Here is a 20446-nt window from a genome sequence, read left to right on the forward strand (position 1 = left end):
TCTACCACTCTTGGTTTGAGCTTGACCGTTGTTGCCAGGTCAGGCTTTGCTTTCATATTGCAATGTGTCATGACTTGCAGCGAGGGAACCGTCCCTTCAAAAAAGGCTCCTGTTTTGAAGGGATTAGTTGCTATGTGCTGTGAGGACATGTCAGCCCAAAGCCAAAAAAGGAATGCCACTGATTTGCCAGAGTTTCAACATGAACATTAAAAAGATCATGAACATTAAAAAGGTCATAAACGTTAAAAAATGCAAACAGAAGTTGCAATGACCTCCTTGCCCCACGCAGATACCAATCCAAACATTTTCATCAGAGATTCATCAGCACACAAATTTAAAGCCTTTCTTCTTTATTACCTAAAGAGCAGGGCTGAGATGGGGGAGAGGGAAGGGAAGCAGTGGTGAAACTTACCCTCTGAGCTGGGGTACCCAAGCAGTTTGCACAAAGACCCCCTGAGCTAAACACTCCTCCTGAAGCAACTTCCTCTTCCCGGAGTGGCAGTGTGTTGAATGCAATTGCTGTGGCCTTTGACATCTTAGGAGGAGCATGAAAACAGCCACTGAAGTCACTTCGTTCTGTCTTGTACTGCAATTTTTTTGACTCGTTCTCAATCAAGTTGCTGCCCACTCTTGAGACAAGGCTGCATATTGTGTTTCTTTTTATCCTCTGCCTGGTTGAAGTCCTTGAGCTGTTTGGAATAAAGTTGTTGGAGCAGAGATGTATGGCCCTGTTTTTTTTAAAAAAATCAATTAAAGCACCGTTTTTCTTTTTGGTGGGTTGCAATGGCAGGGGAATTCAAGTCAAGGTCTTGCAGGAATATATTCCGTCTTCTCTGCAGTGTTTTCTTTCTTTCTTTTTTCTTTTTTTTTTTTTTTTCTTCTTTTTCTTCTTTTTCATTTTCTCCAGCTCTTACAGGTTGTGATATCAATCTTATCATACCAAATAAACCCAAGCACACATCAGGTGCTATCTGACAAGAATCTAAGGCCTAAAAAAGCTGGTTGTGCTGGCTTGGTCTAGGAAGAAAACATAGCTGAAGCTCATAGGCTTGTACTCACTTGTTCTCCTCTCAGACACCCAGAGCACCATACAGTATTTATTGCATGGTGTCCGTTAAAAGGTTTCCCTTCAGAAAGGTGCATACTGTGGTGGGGCAAATGAGGGATAAAGGGACTTAGTCTCCCATGCCTTTGTAAACAGTCCATATTACCATTATATAAGGCCTTAAACAGCCAGGCATAAAAGCATAATCTCGACTGAATACAAACATTATCATAAATCTTGTAAGCTCAGCTCCTGGGGTTTACGGACTGAATCAAACCCAGAGGATTAAACTACTGATTTGATAATTAGCCTGGGATTCAATGCTGTTATTTGTTATGTTAGACAAATAAACTACTTACAGTTTAAATGAGTTTTCATGTTCTTTTCCACACCTGGGAATCAAGTGAAACATTAAGAAACAGCTTTTGCCCATGGAAGAAAAAAAACGCATGAAGGCAAACAAGAAAGCCATTTGCTGAGATACTACTAATAATAATTTCAGGTGTATACATATAGCAGCTTGCCAAGCCTTTGGCCACCAGGGCAGTGTTTGTGCAATAGCCCAGCTTTACTTTAACTTTTGCAGAATAGCTCTTAGGAAACTTGAGGAGAAAGATGATTTAGTATTTAAAGCCTTGACCCAAGACTCAGGAGACTTTTCTTCAGAGCTTGCTGCTGCCTGCACAGATCAATGTATTTATCTCTCTACTTCTGCTCCACATATCAGTTTATAAGCTCTTTGGGGGACAAAATTCAAATACTTTTTTGCTGTCTGTTTAGAATGATGGAGCATGAGTTTGGTGGGACCTCAGAGTGCTAGTATGACCACTCACTAATGTGAAAAACAGCAAAGAAAAAAAAAAGGAGAACAAGTGGCTGCTGGACAGTGCATAACAGGGGTGGTTTTCTTGCTCTTCGAGGTGGATGTTCATGTGTTCCCTGCATGTGACTGGAGTGGAGGGAGCTCTGCTCTGCCATGTGCTGGTTAGCAGTGCTCTGAGATGTCTGTCAGGCTGGTCGGCATTGCTACTGCCTCATAAACCAAGTCCAGCATTTCTGAGCAACATGTCTTATCTGAAGAAAGAAGATAACAAGTCGGGATTGAAATTCCTCCAGGACTTTGACATCTTGCTTCATGCTGGTGTAGTAGAGACTCACAGCTAGGATCAGCACTGCACAAAATGAGAGCCACAGGAGCACAGGCAATCCAGATGATGACCTGTCATCTACTGAATGGTGATGAGGAGAAAAAAGAAAGCAGCATTATTTTAGTGTCATCTCAAACACTTCCCAAATTTGATCCCCTGCTGATGCCTTTGTCCCACCTTTCTGAGAACAGCAGGGTACACAGAGCTCCGGTTGTGAGTACTTCTGTAGGCATCAGTTAAGTGATAGTGAGTCACACCTCCTTATGGAGAGTGGTGAGTATAAAATATCTCATCTAATGGAGCATTTAAAGAGTTTAATTATATACAAGAAGAACAGGATTACCATAGCTAATGCATGATCTCAAGTTTTCCTCCAGCAATTATTTTTTATACTTTTACACTAAATGTTAAGTTAAATACTAGGAGAATATTAAGCTACCTCATCTAATCATTTAATACTCAAACGTTCCATAAAAGAGAGAAGATCTACGTTTCTGTCCTCTTCCCCGGTAATTCAGGTTGTTTTGGGCTCCTGTTAATTACAGTAAAAGCCAAAACATGGCTCAGTTAACCAAGAGGCATATTTAGAAAGCCCCGACAGGTTTAACCTCCCTTTAAGTGCTAGGTGTGCTAATTACACTCAAACATCCTTTGCACTTGCTTCTAAGCAGAGGGAGACTGCAAACATTTTTCTTGCCTTTAAAATAAAGTTCAAGTATGTTTAAAGTGTCATAGGTTGGGCACAGTACACATGTGGAAATCAACGGGCTACATTTAGCTTGCTGACATCGATTCCCCAGCCCTTGCACATGTGTAGCCATCCGTGGGCCTTGGGGATCCAGTGTGGTTCAGATCTGGCTGCTCTGTTTGGCTGCATGGCCATTGCACAATTGATATTATTTTATAAAGCACTTTGCCTATTAAACATGCAGTATAAAACCAAATTCATGCCTGAATAAAAGCTCGTAGTGTGCAGCTATTTTCCTGCCATATGCACATAATCAATAAGGAGATAAAAATGTGGTGTGTATTATTATGGGTAAAGGGCCAACATTAGCTGTAACATATTTAAATTAGCTTCTACTACGAGTCCTGGAATACACACCAGTCAATTAAACTGTCATACAGATGTACAGAGAGGAAGGTAAAAGTCATAAAACCAAGCAAGAAACACATAATAATGTATCAAAAAGTGTATGGGGAAAAGCTAAAATGTTAATAGGCAGTCATTTTATAGCTAACCAGAAACCAAATCAATGTCCCATAATAGATCTGAGTGAATTATTTGCAGCAAATAATTTATTCATTTGAATTTAGTCCTTCTGTTTGTAAATTACCCATGAGCAGACTTCCATTTTATAAATTTGTTTATTTGGCATTATTGTATGAATGGTTTATATGAAGGTATTTAGCCAGGGAATTACTCACCACTTTCTGCTTTTGCAGTGATTTGTGATTTGGAAGTTGGTATTTCCCTTGTGTGATCTCCCACACCACATGACACAGTTCTCAGCTGGGTGACTACCTGCCTTTCAAAGCATGGGGCCTGGCTGATGAGCATAACTGGTAACAGTGAATCTTTTCTGTGAAAGCTAAACTGTTTTTCACATCAGCTCTTTTCTATGAAGTGCTTATAACCTTTTTCAGTCTTATGAAAGTTACTTTCATCTGAAATTTCTGGGTGATCTCGAATGCAAGCTTAGCTTTTACTTTTCCTTATAGCCTTTCAGTTAGGGAGTATGTTCTGTCCAGGAACAGAAAAAAAAAAATGTGGAAGAATAATCCCACCCACAAAATAGTAATGAGCTATGCTCACAACAGGTTCAGCATATCACTACAATTCTGTGCTTAAATGTATGTTTGCTCTTTTCTAGATCACAAATAGAAAATGAATGCTTAAATTTGTTAGTTTGCTTGTTGGAACAGCACACTTAGCCCTAGCCGTGCGCCCGGTCTAAGAAAACGTGAGTTTATCTGAGAAAAACACTGGCCTGGGATACAGGAGATTTTGGTTCAGTTCCTGCCTTGGACACACACTTCCACTGCCAGCTGAGGGATATTTGGCCTTTCCTTTTCCCCCTGGCTCTTTCCTGCCTAGACTACCTTGTTCCTAGCACTATAATTGCTTTAGCTGATGCTGCCATATGCATGAGCATACAACCCCTCTTCCTGGGCAATAGGAAGAGCTAGGAGATATATGGACATTTGTTTGGGAGGCATTTGGCCTCTCAAAACTATGGTTCCGTGTGTGTGCATACATACATGTATATATGTATCCCTCTCCCCTTACTGTCTTGTATACACCAGGGGCTGGATGTTGGCCAGGACCTCTAGAAATGGTCCCCATCATAAGAACATCCAGATACATACATTTGCTCGAGGGTCTGTAGGGCTGCCTGGCCTCAAACATCCTTGCAAATGAAGAAAGCAAAACCAGATTATTTTTATTATTTCTGCCCCGCTGCCAGCATATAAATGGTCTTTTCCCCACACATGAAAGTCAGCGGGGAGAACTATTGTTTCGCTTGGGGTGCTTTCCCTGCATATCTTAGCGAAAAACCTGTGCCTATTCTATTGCCATAAAATATATTAATTATATTTAAATTAAAAATAGCTTCAGGGATTTCATTTTTGTTTCCACTATTTGTCTTACTAGATGTCTTGTTTAAAATACTGCACCAGGCCTCATCAACACCTTGTGCTTCATATGCTGAGAAGAAAAAACAACAACTACTGACAGTCCAAAATGCATCGTACACGGAAGATATATTTGCACAGTGCATCCCAGCAGCCACAAAGCAAACCCAGGTTAGTGCCATTGGATGGCTCACAGTTATAATGTGAAAATTCAACTTACCCACTACGTAGTCACAGCAGGAAATGGCTAGAAAACAGAATGAAAATGTTCTTACATGCCTGGAAAAGCCTCTGCAGCAGATGAATAAGAAAGCAAGCACCAAGCGGGGTCTCTGAAATTGCCTGTCACCTTATAGTTGCTGAGCCACCTCTTACACTGCTTTTGGCTGTACAGATTTATGTCAGATGAGGACCTACCCACTCCATGCAAACATGCAGATGTAGATGCACTTCAGGGAAGTGAGAAAAAATTATTGTATGGGGGGAGTTCAGAGACAGATTGCTGCTGTTGCAGGGAGGTCAGTAGTCAGCTTTTGCAAAAAAAGACCTCCCTATTCTGTTTTTTATTTATTACTCCCTCTATTAACATTTCTAGAAATGGAAAGGAGATAGACCAGCAGGCTGAGAGAAGAATGAAAGTTAAGAAAGAAAAGCCCACTGTCAAATACAACTTTCATCCAACAATATCCTGGAACTGCCTTTGCTTGGCAGCTGGGGCCCAGAAACAATCCAAGATGAAAAGTCCAGAGAATGGAAAAATTTCGGTGGTGCCAACAACCTTCATCTTACCAGCCTCTATGTTAATAATGTTGTCTGGACAAACAGCAAATCATTAAATCACAGACTGTTTGCAACACAGAATACTAATTATGGGTTGGGACGTTTTTCATGTCTTCATGGAAAAGAGTCAGAGTCTTCTCCATCCTTGCAGCTCCCTGGAGCTCAAGCATGGCTGTGCTGAATCCAGAGCCAGTGGGAGATGAACCTGGTCTCCTGGGCTGGACTGCCTGCAGGATTACCAGCACTGATGTGGGACACGGACTCTGGCAGGGAGCTGAAGGAGGTATCAGCTCTCATCAAAATCCTGCTCTTGAGCAGTCAGATGCACTTTGAAGAACTTTGGGCTGACTCACTGAATCTTCCCAGGAGTTCAGTTGTGATGGGAAAGCCCAGGACATGTCAACAACCTTATCAAGAAACAGCTTGTCCATCCTGCTTTAGGAGGTGCCACAAGCAACATATTGCAAAACCAATGAGGTCTGTTTATAGACACATCAGCAGATGCCAAGCCTGGTTTTGAGAAGCTGAGTAGCAGTCCAAACAGGTGGCTGACATAGAAATGCTACTATTCTGTCACCTGTGTTTGTACTGACTGATGTATCTAAACCATCCAATTTTAATTCCCTACCAATGAATACAATTATTTTTAGCTGAGTCAGTTTTCAAAAGTCAGAATGAAACAACAGTTCTTCTCTGGCTGTGAACTGTTTATAGCATATGCAGAAGTGCAAACTGGAGCTTTGTGCTAGACCTCTGCTTAAGGTCACTCCCAGTTGACCTACCTGCAAACTGTTATTTTAAGTTCATGAATGAAAGGCTAGAGGTTATGTTAGCTGTATCATTCACTGGCAGAAATGGCCACATCCAGCTGCTTTTAACCCCAGTGGGCCAGCTAGGCTCAGACCTTTACTATTGTCTCTCGTGGCATGCATGCTGCTCAGAAACATGAAAGGGTTGGCTCCCTCCCAACCATTACGTCCTAGTTACTCAGAATGACATAAGCCTGTTTAAATTTGGTCTGAGACCCTTTTCTATGAGTGGAAGCATTGTTTTGGGGTAGGCCTGGGGCCAAACCCATGATGTACATAGATCCCCGTGGGGGCTGACTCAGGAGTTCACCATGAGAACAGCCCTGAGGCTGCTCTAATGGGATGCAGGAACCTGTCTTCACAGAATCACAGAATTCTCCCAAGGCAGGCAGGCAAACGGACCAGACGCAATTCTGCAGAGCACAGAATTCCATGCTGAGCTCAAACACACAAATAACATTATCAGAGGGGGAAACTGATGTGGACAGACAGGGTGGATGCTTAAAGCTAGAAAGGTAATGGCAAAAGTCTTAATAGCTTGAGCGTACCATGTTCAGTGACTTCTGGCTCACGAAATCGAACCCTTCTCTCTGCTTTCCGCTTTTCCCCCACAGCTTGGTCCACAGGTGGCCTTTTCCTCAGTATTGAAGGAGGATAGCTACTGTCACCTGTCTAAAGAGTTGATCAAAACACAAAACACATGGCCATTCAAGCTGGAGTTATGCATTGGGTGAATCTTTGAGCTTTTGTGGCTAGGTTATTATGTCCCTCGAAGGACATGATACAAAAGACACCTGTTTTGACATTTATGGTCAGACCACTGTAATATTTATAGCAACACAATGTGGATATTCCTCCATTTACATAGATCTTCAGTACTCTAAAGTTGTCTTCTCAGGGAAAGTTTTGGTTAAAGTAATGGATCACAAAGTGTTAGAAAGGATTTCTCTAAATTGGAGTGAGAAGTTACTGAGGGTGGCTGCTTAACAGCCCTGGGGTAGACAGACATAAATGTGATATGAAATACATGAACCATATCATTGGGAGCACCTTTGAAATGTTCTGAGCCAAGATCTCCATTCTGAATGCAGTGTTGCCATTTCAACAGCTGAGACTGTGCAGTAGTCTTGGGTTTGGACACTATCCTGATGGCTATGAGAAGGTAATTTGTTTGCATTTCAATATCACTATTATGTTGTTGCTCTGGTTTTTGTTTGGAAGCCACACTCAGCCTTTGATAACGGACTCAGATTGCTATGGATTCTGCCAAATGACAAGAAACAGAGATGCAATAATAGCAATAGGTACTTCTGCCTAGGAATGCTCCCACAGTCAACTCCTCAAAGTGAATCCAAAGCATCTCAGTTCAGAGACACCCACTGTCCTCTGGAAGTGGAGACCAGATGGCAAATTTTCTACTTTCAAAGACCTAAGTGGGTGGCAGAGAGTCTCCACATTTTATTTTTACTTTAAGATCGAAGTAATCTTCCCTATCCCTTTGTCTCCCTTCCCTTTGTTCCTCTCTGGGTAAAGGATATTATTTCTTAGATGGTTTGTTTGCTTCTTCTGGTCACTGTCCCTGCTCCTTTTTTTCTTTTGTGTGTCCTTTCCTCACTCAATAATTGCACGGTCCTTCCTCCATGCTTTTCTTCCTGCTTTAATCTTTCTACTCAATGCCTGTTACTTTTGCCAATTTTTAGCCTCAAATACCCTGCCCTACACCTTTTCTCTTTGGATGCTTTCCCCACACTCACCATTTCACACACCCACTCTTTGGATTGCAGAAGCAGGATTAAGTCCCATTAACTACAGTCTGGGGGTGTCAGACCCCAGAGTACAGAGGATAAATAGGCTTTCCTTATGCATCACACTCTGAATAATTTCAGAAAGGCACGTAACACAGTCAGCAGGAACTACCATGCTGTGAGGAATGTCTTCAGCTTTGATATCTTCTCCTGAGGGATTTATAAACCAGATTTCAGTTTAACTTATCACTGATAAGGACGCTTTGTCTGATCTTGAGGTCATACAAGCATCCATATCACCTCTGTCTCATGACTGGGGACAGCTTATGTTCAAGATCTGTGTTTTATATTGAGCCGTTCAGAAGCTGGAAGACCCATCCAGGGTATGGAAAACCTGGATTCAACTTCTTCCTAAGTCCAAAGGAATATGAACCCACATCTCTTATATGCATGCCCTCATCATCAGAGCTATGGTGCACACATGGGAGCAGGGAATCTCAGTCTCTGCCACTGAAGCTGTGTTGTTTGGCCTTGAGTAATTAAATATTCATTGAGCTAAAGAAAGAATGAAAGAATGACTTTACAACCTGGTGTTTGGGTGCTCCCTTGGGGGTGGGAGAAGTCTGCTCCTATCCTTGCTCCAATGAATACTTAATATGAAATGCTTAAATATTAATTGGAGCAGTCACTGGGAACAGGGTCACTCATCTACCAGGTGAGTGCCCTAATCATTCTGTTATAGACACACACACACACACACACACTTTCTGGCATAATGAATATTTAATTATTCTGTGTAAAATGAAACCGGTTTAGGGAGACACTGCTCAGCTCAGACTAGAGGTGGCTATAGCTTTAGCTAGAAGGGCTCATCCCACGGCACAGCCAAGGAAACTGAACCTTATATTTGAAGAGATTTATAACTCAAGTGCGGCTTTTGTCCATATGAGTTTTTACTTAAATACTTAACAGCAACATCACAGCAGAAGAGAAAAACATTAAACAGCTAGCTGTTTGGGTAGCATCTAGCCAAGAAAGACCTTAAAAAGGAAGTGGTATTCACGATATTTACTAGACTTTAGTAACTTATGGAAATCAAAGATACACAGTGTCAGAAGAAATGATGCATTCTCCCCTCAGACACAAACCTGGTGTTAACATACCGTCACAAGAGCTGGAAACCTACTAAAGTGCTAGTTGGGAAATTATATGCCCTTAAAAACAATCCAATTTTTAAAAGCTCCAGGCATTGGACACAAGGACTCTATCGCCCACCAAGAGATTACTTACCGGCAGCTCCTCTGTACTAGGATCAGAAGGTGGGGCTGGACATATCTGGGACATGTAATCTGCATGCCAACATGAAGCCTCCCACACGAAGCTTCAGTTGGAAAGCCACTTGCTCAAGAAAATGAGAAGGACAGGGAAAAACGTCTGGATATCCCTCTGCAGCAAGGACTGAGGAGGCAGTGCCACCGAGCAGATGGGAGCTGCAGCAAATGACAGAGGAGTGGAAAGAAGAGTTTCCGCCCTTCATACCAGTGTTGGCTTGGGAAGGATGACGTTACTTGAAATGTACTCGGTAGCCAAAAATAGCACATAGTGATAATACTGATTGTGCAGTGGGAAAACAGGGCTTTCCTGGCAACTGGAAAGGACCTGAATGGAGCAAATCACAGATAAACACCTACATATTTATATGCGTAAACATGAAGTCAAAGATGTTCTTTCCAAAATGATTGCTGCGTTTCCATGTTCTCCTTTCCAGAAGCCATTCCCAATCTGAAAAATCTTTCAAGTGGGATTGCTTTTAATCCCTCTCCCATTCAAAATATGTGAATAAAGCTATCAGGAAATGATATAGATGTAGTGGGATCACATATATCTCCCTCCAGTACAGTTATGGCCTCACTTTATATGTTTTACAAATTAGATCCATTATTATAGTAATAAAATGAGATTTTAATATTAGACATTTCTACAGATATTATAATAAGATTATTGATAGGAAAAGAGGTGATTTACTGCTCAAGAGGCTTTAACAACCCCTTGTCAAATGCTGAAGGCTGGTCACCATCAAATATACAGTTTCCAGTCAGAAATACCTGCCATGACTGCTGAAATATGGTGGTTTACTGTGTCTACAAGCACAAGGTTGAGCTTTTTTTGCTGTTCTTTTCCCGAAGTTATTTATTTGCTGTGACATGCCTAAAGTACTCCACTTTTGTGTTATTTTCCAGGTGGTTGGATGGATTGTCCCATGGCATGCTCAGACTGGCCCCTGTTTTGCACCTAGCCAGTGGAGTGAGGGTTGCAAGATGTTTACATTGGCACTAGGAACCAGAGGGCATAGCAGCTCTGTGAGCTTTACTGTTTTAATTCTTCCTTTCAGGAATTTAGAGAGTGGGTGAGAACATGGGAAGCACTGGGATCCTTCCTCAGGGAAAACTGGGCCAGCACTGAGGAAGCACCTATGGTTGATGCGGGGTCAGCAGCCCCCTTGAGCCTTGCTGCCCTCCTGCATCTCAGCCTCTGCATGGGTCTGCAGTGCTTGCAGGGGGTGCTTTGCTCAAGCCCTTCCCTTTCCAGTGGTGAAAGTAGCACCAACATGGAGAAGAACAGATTTTGCTGTTCTGGGGCTCTTCACTGAATGCACCATATCTAAAAGCCACCTGGAGAGAGTCACCTTACCTTCTCTTTCCTGTACATTGGGGTGATGAAAGGCTTTTCCTCATGCTGCAACCGGCTCACAGCTGCAGGGCTTGTGAAATGCTCTCAAAATCCCCTCTTTGGTGTGTCCTGCAAGTGTTTCACAGCAGTTATTTTGGGATGTCTAAGCTGAGCTTTTTCTGGGGGAAAAGTAGTTCTTCAAAACTTTTCTCATAGCAGATCCCAGACAGAAAGGTGACAAAACCTTCCAAACCATGGTCCCTAGCTTCTTCTCTGGTTCCTCCTTCCTCCTATTGTGATAAGCACTTGCTACTAATTAATATAAGAAGGCATTTACCTGCCTATGTTGACCAGCAAAACTGATGGAGGTGAGAAGAGGGAAGTCAGACTCTAGTTTCATCTAGCTTTGACTTTCTCCATCTGAATGGTTTCATTTAATTTTATTAGTGTCATCCAGTAAGGCACATAAGAAGGTCTTGTGCATCTTCTTATTCCTGCAGAGAACAGCAGTGACCTGAATGAAAAACTTTTTTCCTGTCTTTTTCACTGAATCTGGCTTTACTGCAAGAAAGGTCTCACATTTTTCTAATTTTTCAGAACAATTGGTCAGAAACTTTTTAGTATTTTCCTTAAAAAAACCCTGCAGAAAAGTTCAGGGGGTTGTTTTCAACAAATGGACATACGGAGACAACATTTATCACTTTCAATTCCAGAAACCATTTCTTTTCAGTTCTAGATTCCCCTTAAATATAAACAAATTTTCTGTTCCTTTGACTGAAAAATAATTGGGCAGCTTATAAATGTTTTCATGAAAGATTGCTATTCAAATGCTGGGAATGATCATTTCATAGTACCATTCTCACTTTTATCCCACATGTTAATTATATTGATAGTAATGGTTGTAAATGCTTGAATAATTAGTAGTTACCTGGGCACTCAAGTTCCAGTGGATATAGATGTCAGGAGTTCAAATCTCATAACAGGGACAGATCCATTCCTACTAAGTGCTTTTGATTGCAGTTTAACAACCTAAAATTGGATATACATTAGGAATAAAACACAGTTTAATGCATGAAGTGAAAGATTCCAGGAAAATAACTTGACTAGCCTCTGAAATCACTGGTAATAAATAATAGTTACAATCGGGGCATAATTTCTGCTTTAGAAGCTGGAAGAATTTCCTTTAACATTGCCCTTCTTTTTAAAAGTAATTTTTCATCTAAGCTTTGATCTCATTTCATGCAAAATATGTCAGAAGCAAAGCTGGACAAAGAATTCATAAATGAATTATTTAGCTGATGAGTGTCACCTCTATTTCTTTCAGCTAATTGTTCACAAATAGATAGTGACTTTTGTGAATATATTAATTATTCAGATTTATTCAGTGGATAATTGCTGGGAGTAATTCTTTGTCTGTAGATTGCTTGGAAGCATTTTGCTGTGAACATTTAATAGTAAAAATCTATCCAGGCTTTCAATATAAGACAAACTAAAAATATCTGTAATTACTGAGGGAGTCCTTAAACACAATAGTATACTGCAGGCTTAATGAGCAATGCCAGTTTTCAGGAAGAACACCATTACTTCCTATGGGAAGCAAAGGGAAAGCAAAGACATCTCAACTATCTGTGTAGTGCCGACTTTGGACGGTGCACGTTGCATATGTAAATAAGTTTTTACAAGAAAAGGGTTGCTTAAGTGTTTGCTCAGCAGAAAACCAAAACAAGTCTGAACAAAACATGATTGACTTCCCAGTGAATAAATATGAACAGTCTACACAAAGGAACTAAATGCACAGCCAGTGTTTTCCTGCAGTAGCCCAATGGAAGATGTCTAGGAAATAAACATAACATGATAAAACAATTTTACACTCAGAGGATAGCTGTGTAACCATATGAACTCTTTTTCCATTTCCTTCTGCAGGAATAAATATTCTAGACAAGCAAAGTACTTTGTAAATGATGCCTTTGTGGGGATTCGTCTGGCCTGGTTCAATTATTTTGAAACCTAGCAATTTTCTCATATCATTGAATCTGGTTTTATTGCAAATAGGGTCATAGAAATAGTCACTCATTGTGATAATGGACTTAGTTTATCTTAACTATTAACACTTCCAGTAGGTTTACACACACGTATATATTCAATATTTATGGATATGCACAGTGCATATATATTAATGAAGCAACTTTATCTCCAACAATCTGAAAACAAAATCACGTAATACCATACAGTGCGGGGTGCAGTGGTAACTGGAAGCAGCATATCAGGATAACAGAACAGAAAAGGAATAAATAAATTAGAAGGGAGTCTTCCATATCTTCTTCAACTTCCAGAGTGTCAGTTGAGCCTTTGTTCAATATTCCACCTTTCGTGGTTCTATGTGCTCTTGATTAATAATTTAGAGATGCACCTTTTGGCAGCAAGGTAAGTTTTGTGTTTGCCAAGAGTGATTTTCCACCAGTCAGGGAATACATCAGGAAATAAAAAGGCAAATTGCCCCAGAGTATGATTATCTGTATGCTTTCTTCCTTTTTCTGCCTCTGGAGAAACAGATTTACTCCTGGAAGGTGTGGGACACCCATGAGGTGTCGTACAGCACTGTTTCTGCTCCTCAGGCCTTCCACAGAGGAAAGCACTGTATAAATCCTGACCTCAAGACAAAAATCAGCTCTTTGGTCTGTGCCTTTCCATGCATATTCCATGACCAGAAGGGTCACTGTTAATGTCTCATCTGATGGTCACTTCAAAAGGAGGTGTTTTTTGGAGTTGGGGAAAAAAAAAGATCAACACAAAGAATAATGGAGACAGAGTAATGAATGGGAAGATAGTCTGATAACATTTGGTGTGTGGGGCCAGCTAGGCTGAAAGCAATCGGTTCTCATTGCTGTATATTTAATTCTTGTGATGCCCAGAGATCTGTGTACTCATGTGCATTTGTCCCCAAGGAAGAGTAGTGTGGTCAGTGCAAAGCGCAACATAGTCAGTCCCTGGGGTGCTCCATGAAGGGCCCACAAGGTTATCCTCCCAGGGAGGCTTTCTTTTTGCCCTTTAGATAATACTGCCCTGTGCTGGAAGTTTTCATGATCACAGATCTATAAGCTCCCCTTTGATGCAGGTAGGCAGACCTGAGGCCATTCATGCAGGAACTGCAGGCTTTTAGAAAAAACAGATTAGGCGTAGTAGTATCACCATGCAGCCATGTGATCCAGCACAACAGAATTCATTTCTGAAAGCAGAACTCTGGCTTTATTTGTGGATGTAAGCAGGTCCTTCTGAGTGACAATCGTCTTCCTAAAGCTGTGGCACCAGTTCCATATCCCCAGCGTGCAGAGATTTGTACCGGTTTTGAACTGAGCTCTTTTCTAAGGCAAAGACACAAGCACTGAGCAGGATGTGTAGTAGGGTTTTGCATTATGGTGAGAATATCCCCCCTGTGGGGCACAGTGATTTCTGCTCTGTTGGGACTGGCTGGAAATGATTTAACTCTGTTGAGGAACCTGGTCTCAATTCATCGCTGGCATGAATCCAGTGACTTATAAAAGGCATGGATCTGTCTCCATTTCTTAATATTGCCTCTCCTATTCATATGTCTTTCTGGGTAGATGTTACAAATGACCACAGAGTACTTGTGATGATACATAGTAAACATGGAGAGAATTTCTGGCTGCTGAAATGAACTTAATTAATTACAGAATGATTCCACATCCATTTCATAATTAGACTCCTGAGATTACATCCAAGCTATTGTTTGTGATTCAACATGCATTTTTATTTTGGAAATGTCCCATAAGCCATTAGGTTTATTCCACCTGAGGCTTTCTAATTTGATCTGTTCATCCTGCCACTGGGATCTAAATGTAAAGCATGTATTGATCGAATGAGAGTTACCAAGTAACCAAATGCTAATACCTGCTGTTGGCTCACTGATTCTGCATCAGCCAGTCCTGTGGACGTGGGGTGCAGGGGATGGATGGGGTTGGAGTGAGTGAGGTCATTCTGAGTCAGCTTTTATCACACACTCATGGTATTTTAGGAACAAAGAGGAGTGGAACTGAACCTCTGCTTAAAGCATCTGGGCTGCTCATGATGGCAGGGCTGCCACCAGCCATGAGATGAATGAGAAGGGTGAATCCACTGCCAGCAGGAGGATGGCTGAGCTGGCATAAAACAGAAACAGAGGCAAAAAAAGGCGTGAAAATAAAACCCCTTAGAAAGAGCTAAAGCAGAATTATCTTCAGAGTTCTGTTTTAGTGGTAATCGATTTCTGCTCTCTGTTGTGTTGATTGCGGCTTTCTGTAACAATTCCCCATTTTCCCTGGTAAGAACTGGCCTGAGGAGAATTCAGGCTAGGATGACTGCAGGGTATAGCCTAAAAAGGGATTAGCAGTCTTGTCTAAATCCCAGATATCAAAAGGCTCTTGTTGACTTCTGCGAGCCACTGTCTGTCCTTAATGGATTTTAGAAACCTGGTAGCCATTAATGCCAAACTGGTCCTGAGAGGGGCAGCAAGCGGGACTGACAGCAATGGGAAGAAGCCAAGGGAATCATAAAGCACCTAGATGCAGGCATCACTACATAAGATGATTTGAAGGCACTGATGTAAATGCTCTTGAGCTCCATTTGCAGTGTCACCTTTGAAGGGGATTAGATTAATGACATGAAAGAAGAACAGAAAAATGGAGAAAAGAGCAGATCGAAGCATAAGAGAAGCCCAAATGAGTAAAATATGCATGAACTGGAAAGAGTTTGGATGGATATTGGATGATAAAGGATATAAAAAGCAAGTGGTAAATCCCTCTGTCATTGGCAGCCACTTTATATTAATGTTAAGTCTATTCATGCTGATATTTGTTCTGGATTTAATTTCTTGTAATTAGTATGTAAGGCTCTCTCCTCCACCTCTCCAAACCCAGGAGGCTGATGTTTCAGACTAAAACAAGTAGGTTTAACAAAGAATAATTGGTACAATTTTCAAAACTGGCCAAGTGCTTCTGGAGCCCATATTAATTGCATCTCAATTTAAGCTGAGGTGGGGAAACTAAGTAAGGGAAAATTCAGGCAGCACATCAAAGAATGCTTGTGGACATCAGAATATACAGATAAGTCAGGCTGAAAGCCAGTTACATTTTGCACAGGCAAGGTGAAGATTTAAGCTGTGTTTTTGTCCCAAAGCAGAACATCCTTTGGCATGCCTGCAGGAGTGTTGGAGGGTCCTGCTCACACTGAGACTATTTGTGTCTTACAATGGGTATCTGAGAGCAGGATGGGCTATTACCGAAGTGTGGAACCAGGGTCCAGCTCTGATCCCTGGCAGGTTTGGATCAGATCCTTAAAATGTGGTGTCCCTAGGAAGCAGCTTGTTAGTAGCTGCCTTGTAACAGTTACAGCCCTTTCTTTTCTCCCCCTTCTCACTCTTTCATTCTTGTCAGAAATTTGGTCTGGGACCAGGAAATCTCTCAGCTTAAATTAATATATTGGTCAGAATCATCTCTGCTTCCACAAATGGGCTTTTTCTGATGTGGAGTGTTTTAATCTGCATATTTTTCATCATCTCAAATGTATGAGCCTTTCAATCAGTCTCCTCAATGAAACAATGGGAATTACATTACCTTTTTCCTTTAAAGCTAGACAAATGCAAAGGCAAGGAATAAGCTTCACAGGACAGCTATGGAGATGGTGAATTAATAGCGTCTGAAGAGAGGAGAACTGAAACTGAACTCTTAGTCTATCATATGATTCTGGCTATGCGGCTGTTCCCTGACAGAGGCAAAACCTCTGGGTACAGAGAACTGGTTCAGTGTCTTTCATTCTCTCTTTCTTACATTATATCCACTCTAGCAAGAATTTCTGGGAGAAGTATTGAGACTGGAGTATTCTTTTTCTCTCTACCTAGTTAGTATTTCTTCCTGTGTATTGGAGAGCTGGAAAAAGTTAGATCCCTCTTGGGCATACTGGGCCAGAGTCTCTTTCCCACTCTAAAGTGAAGATGATGGAAGGGTGATGCCATCACTCCCCTTTCCCAGAAGAACGATGACCTCTCCTGCTTCTGTGACTCCTCTGAGACTGTAGAACTGAAACATCTTTTCCTGATACTCCTGGTTTCGGCAAGCTTTGTCACTTGCTACATGGATAGTGCCAGAGCTGGGAAATGGACATTTGTCTCTGATGGACATATCTGACAGTCTAAATCAAAAAGTTATTAGCAAGGGATGCTATAAGACTTCTTCACAAAAAGTCGTCTTCTCTTTGACTGACATATTTTCTTTACAAGTCTTTTGTGCAAAATTTCTAACATAAAGTAAAAGGACACCTGGTTGTTCCCTGCTCCACAATCAGGGAGCACTGACTCCAGTGTAGAGTTCTGTATGTGGAACCCAGGCAGGATTTCTACCTTTGCTACTCACATCTATAGGACTGAGAGATCTCCATTAAATGAGCAAAACTTATCTCTGTTAGGTCACTTTGGGTCAAGCTGCCTTTCTGCTTACACCCCTGAAAGTATATTGCTGTGAATGGAAATTTGTTAGTGGATGTGTAATGGCATTTGCTCTTTGGTTAAGTGAAGTAATATGAAACACAAAAAGACTGGGGCAAAGTACTGTTGATCCCAAAACAATCTGACTGTAAGGTTGGCACTCTTCTCTCCTGAGCTATAGCTCTACTGGCATTTGCCAAAAGACCAAATAATTTCATCTGTCACATTCCCACTGCCTGATCTACAATCACTAGCTTATTACAACTAGTGAATTTCCAGCACTTTGGCACTCCTGATGCAGCATAATCTTCTGAATATTTTGCTCTTCTTTCAGTACACGCGTGAAGAAAGTATATGTCTGCTTCACACTTCCTTCTCTTTAAATGAATTTTCCTCACATCCACCCATCTCCGCACAATGAGACCTAGTTCCCATTTCTAAGCCCAGTAGCCAGCGGGCTCCTCACCTGCTCCTCCAGCCCGGGTTCCTCTGAGCTGTGCTGGTGACTTTACCTGCCATTTGTCATGGTGGCAGCAAACGCTGCAGACCTGGCTGCAGCCTGTACCAGAGAGTGATGGCTGGTGCAGGTGCCTCTCCTATTTCAGATACATGGGTATATCAAGAAAGATGCTTTCTTGAAGCCTGCAAATTTTCCTTGGATGCAAAACATGTCCCCCAGCTAAGGCACATACAAAAAAACTCATGAGAGATTAGAAGAGGAGAGGATTTCCTCAAACTAACCCATAGGAAGGTGCCTCCTGGAGCCACCACTCTGTCATGGCTTTCAGGAGGATCTGGTGTGAACCAGCAACAGTGTTGGAGAAGGAGACCATGTAAGTACCAGACTAACCAAGGCTGGTGGGTTTTGGTGGGTTTGCATGGCCAAGATACACTGTTCTGTGCTCCCCATTGCTATATCAGAAAGGTCACCTTTGCCTTTACCAAACAGAAATCAAAAACCTGTAAAACAGCAAAATGGCACTACTTTTTTTTTTTTTTTTTTTTTTTTTTTTTTTTTTTTTTTTTTTTTTTTTTCTTTCCTTCTGGGTATATGCAATATAAGCAGGCAATATAGAGGAGAAAAAAGAAGGAGAATTTGGAGCAGGTGGCGCTGATAGTTGTCACCTTTACTTGCCAGTTCAGAGTTGGATGTTGGGGCAGCTGTAGTAGTGAAATTGGGCTGGCTCTAGAGAGGAGAACTAGTGCTCCAATGTATCAACCAGCTCTCAGTCCTTTGAGCCAACTGTTTACACAGGAGTCTCTTTTACAAAACCCAGGCTGGAGATGTCTTGGGAATGAACTCCTCCAAATCTTGGCTATGCCCAACAGCCCATGCAGTAGTAGCTCTGGCCCTAGGCATGTGCAACCAAACCCCTCCTGTCTGAAATCTTTATTTGCTCCCCCAAAAGTAAAGTAGTATCTCCATAATGGATATATATAGAACTTCGTACATTCAGATACTTGTCAAAAACTTTTATTGCAAAACATTCCTGTCTGAATAATGACCCATTCACTCTAGGTGCTTTAGATGAACAAAATGCAGTTTAATTCCTGGGTCTGGGAATGTCATCAGGCAGGAAACATAGAGCTTTCCCGATCCACACAATGTTAAGCAGGTCAGACCTCCTTTCTGGAGGTAAAGTGGGTTGTTTGAGATCTGAAATGTTGTCTACCTTGTTTTCAACATTAGTTGCAAAACAGTCTCTAGAGGAACAAGTTGTCATATTGCTTTTATACTGATTGAATTCTAAAATTCTAAGAGATTTTATTGCAGCTCCTAGTAATGGTTACTATTGATCATAAATAATATCTTCATTTTCATAAGTCTTGTTTCAGACTAGGGCTGTATAAAAGCTACAGATACTGGTAAAGAGTCTGTTCCTGCTCTGAGTCTGTATAAACTGAAGGAGCTATGCCAGATTACACCAGACTAGAGATCTGGCCCACAGTTTCCAGAGAGGTTGAATATACAACATAAGGGAAAAGAAGCCAAGAAGCCACAACATTTTTACAGAAGCAGGTTAAGCAGATTTATGATAGAGGCTCTTTCCACACCAGCATATGCAGGCAAGAACACAAAACCTTTTTAGACATACCTGTGGGTCATGATGAAAAACGTAGGCAGCATCTCATACTCACATGTCTAGCTTGGGAGGCCTGCTCAAAAAAATTGTTCATCAGAAGAGCAGCAGCTGTCTCCTTCCCCTGAGCAAATTCCTTTAAAGCTGTCAAAGATGCTGTAATCAGACTAGGTCATCAAAACCGGTCCTCCTGAGCACTGGAAATAAGATCCAGAGATGAGCATTCAGCTACATGGGCAAGGTCTAAAACACTAAAGTTTCCATTGAAATTAAATGAAGGGACTGTAATTGCTGTGAAAGAAAAGCGAAGCAATCATCAGAAGAGCCTGAAAGCTTTCAAACTACCTCCTGAAATGATGCTGGCTGTAAAGCAGGGATCTATGTACCGCATAACAGAATCTGATAACAGAGCAAAGCTTTTACTGGGAAACCAACTTAGAGAACTACTGGAGCATTTGCCTGTATGTCTCCTGGAGCTAAGGCAAATTTTAATTGAGATTTCACCACGCAGTTGAGTAGTTTTATTACCAGGTTAAATAAAAAAGGTTAATAAAGTAATAAAAATGGATTCTTTGTCTTCTTGATTTCAAAACATGAAGCTGTGGTCAATATGTTTGATAATTTGTAAATAGAGTGGAACAAAGCAGAATAGCTGTGATGACCACCAGGATTGCTGTGGATTTTCACCCTCTCTTGAACTTGTGCTTGCATCAGCAGTTTTGCAGTTCCATAAATCTTTTGTCAGTAAGGAAGAGAAAATGGACTGAGTTCCTCTCTAGTGCAATGTTTACTGCTGTTATTGGAGATACATCTGGGATAAATTTGGCCTGGATTTGACTAAACCCAGTCTTGGATAAAATTAAAGGGTATCAGTGTATTTGATTTTAGCTGTATTTACAGTATATTTGCTACTGTGTCTCTGATTTTAGGTGATTGATCCCAGCTTGAGGAATAGTAAAAAAATAGTGAAGTAAACAGATCAAAACATGCCCTCAGTGTTTCTCCAGTGCTTTAACATTACACCAAATACTGGTTCCCAGCTCTTTCCTATTGCTC

General features: G+C 41.3%; 2 protein-coding genes across 2 annotated transcripts in view; one reads left to right on the forward strand and one right to left on the reverse strand.

Moving 5' to 3' along the window:
* TMEM179 (transmembrane protein 179) overlaps positions 1-10616 on the forward strand; it is a 31178-nt gene extending 20562 nt beyond the window's left edge. The window contains exon 5 of the mRNA XM_026849329.1: positions 10405-10616. The gene's annotated coding sequence lies outside the window, so the exon portion shown is untranslated. The remainder of the gene's footprint in view (positions 1-10404) is intronic.
* On the reverse strand, positions 898-19513 carry C5H14orf180 (chromosome 5 C14orf180 homolog). The gene is made up of 6 exons (XM_026849330.1): positions 19406-19513; positions 11763-11863; positions 10856-10963; positions 6968-7091; positions 5051-5077; positions 898-2274 (listed from the first exon to the last, which is right to left on the reverse strand). Exons 3-6 carry the CDS (start codon positions 10871-10873, stop codon positions 2072-2074), a joined length of 372 nt encoding a protein of 123 aa, XP_026705131.1. The 5' UTR covers positions 10874-10963; positions 11763-11863; positions 19406-19513; the 3' UTR covers positions 898-2071.
* Between the last annotated feature and the right edge of the window lie 933 nt (positions 19514-20446).

Source organism: Athene cunicularia (assembly GCF_003259725.1).
Source record: "Athene cunicularia isolate RWA chromosome 5 unlocalized genomic scaffold, athCun1 chr5_part1, whole genome shotgun sequence".
Taxonomy (NCBI): Eukaryota; Metazoa; Chordata; class Aves; order Strigiformes; family Strigidae; genus Athene; species Athene cunicularia.

Excerpts from the sequence above, each read along its gene's own strand:
- C5H14orf180 (XM_026849330.1), bottom strand. Across the intron at positions 5,078-6,967 it reads GCCAGAAGTCACTGAACATG|CCATTTCCTGCTGTGACTAC; the intron begins GTACGCTCAAGC and ends TCTGTTTTCTAG. Across the intron at positions 2,275-5,050 it reads CTGCTGTGACTACGTAGTGG|TAGATGACAGGTCATCATCT; the intron begins GTAAGTTGAATT and ends ATCACCATTCAG.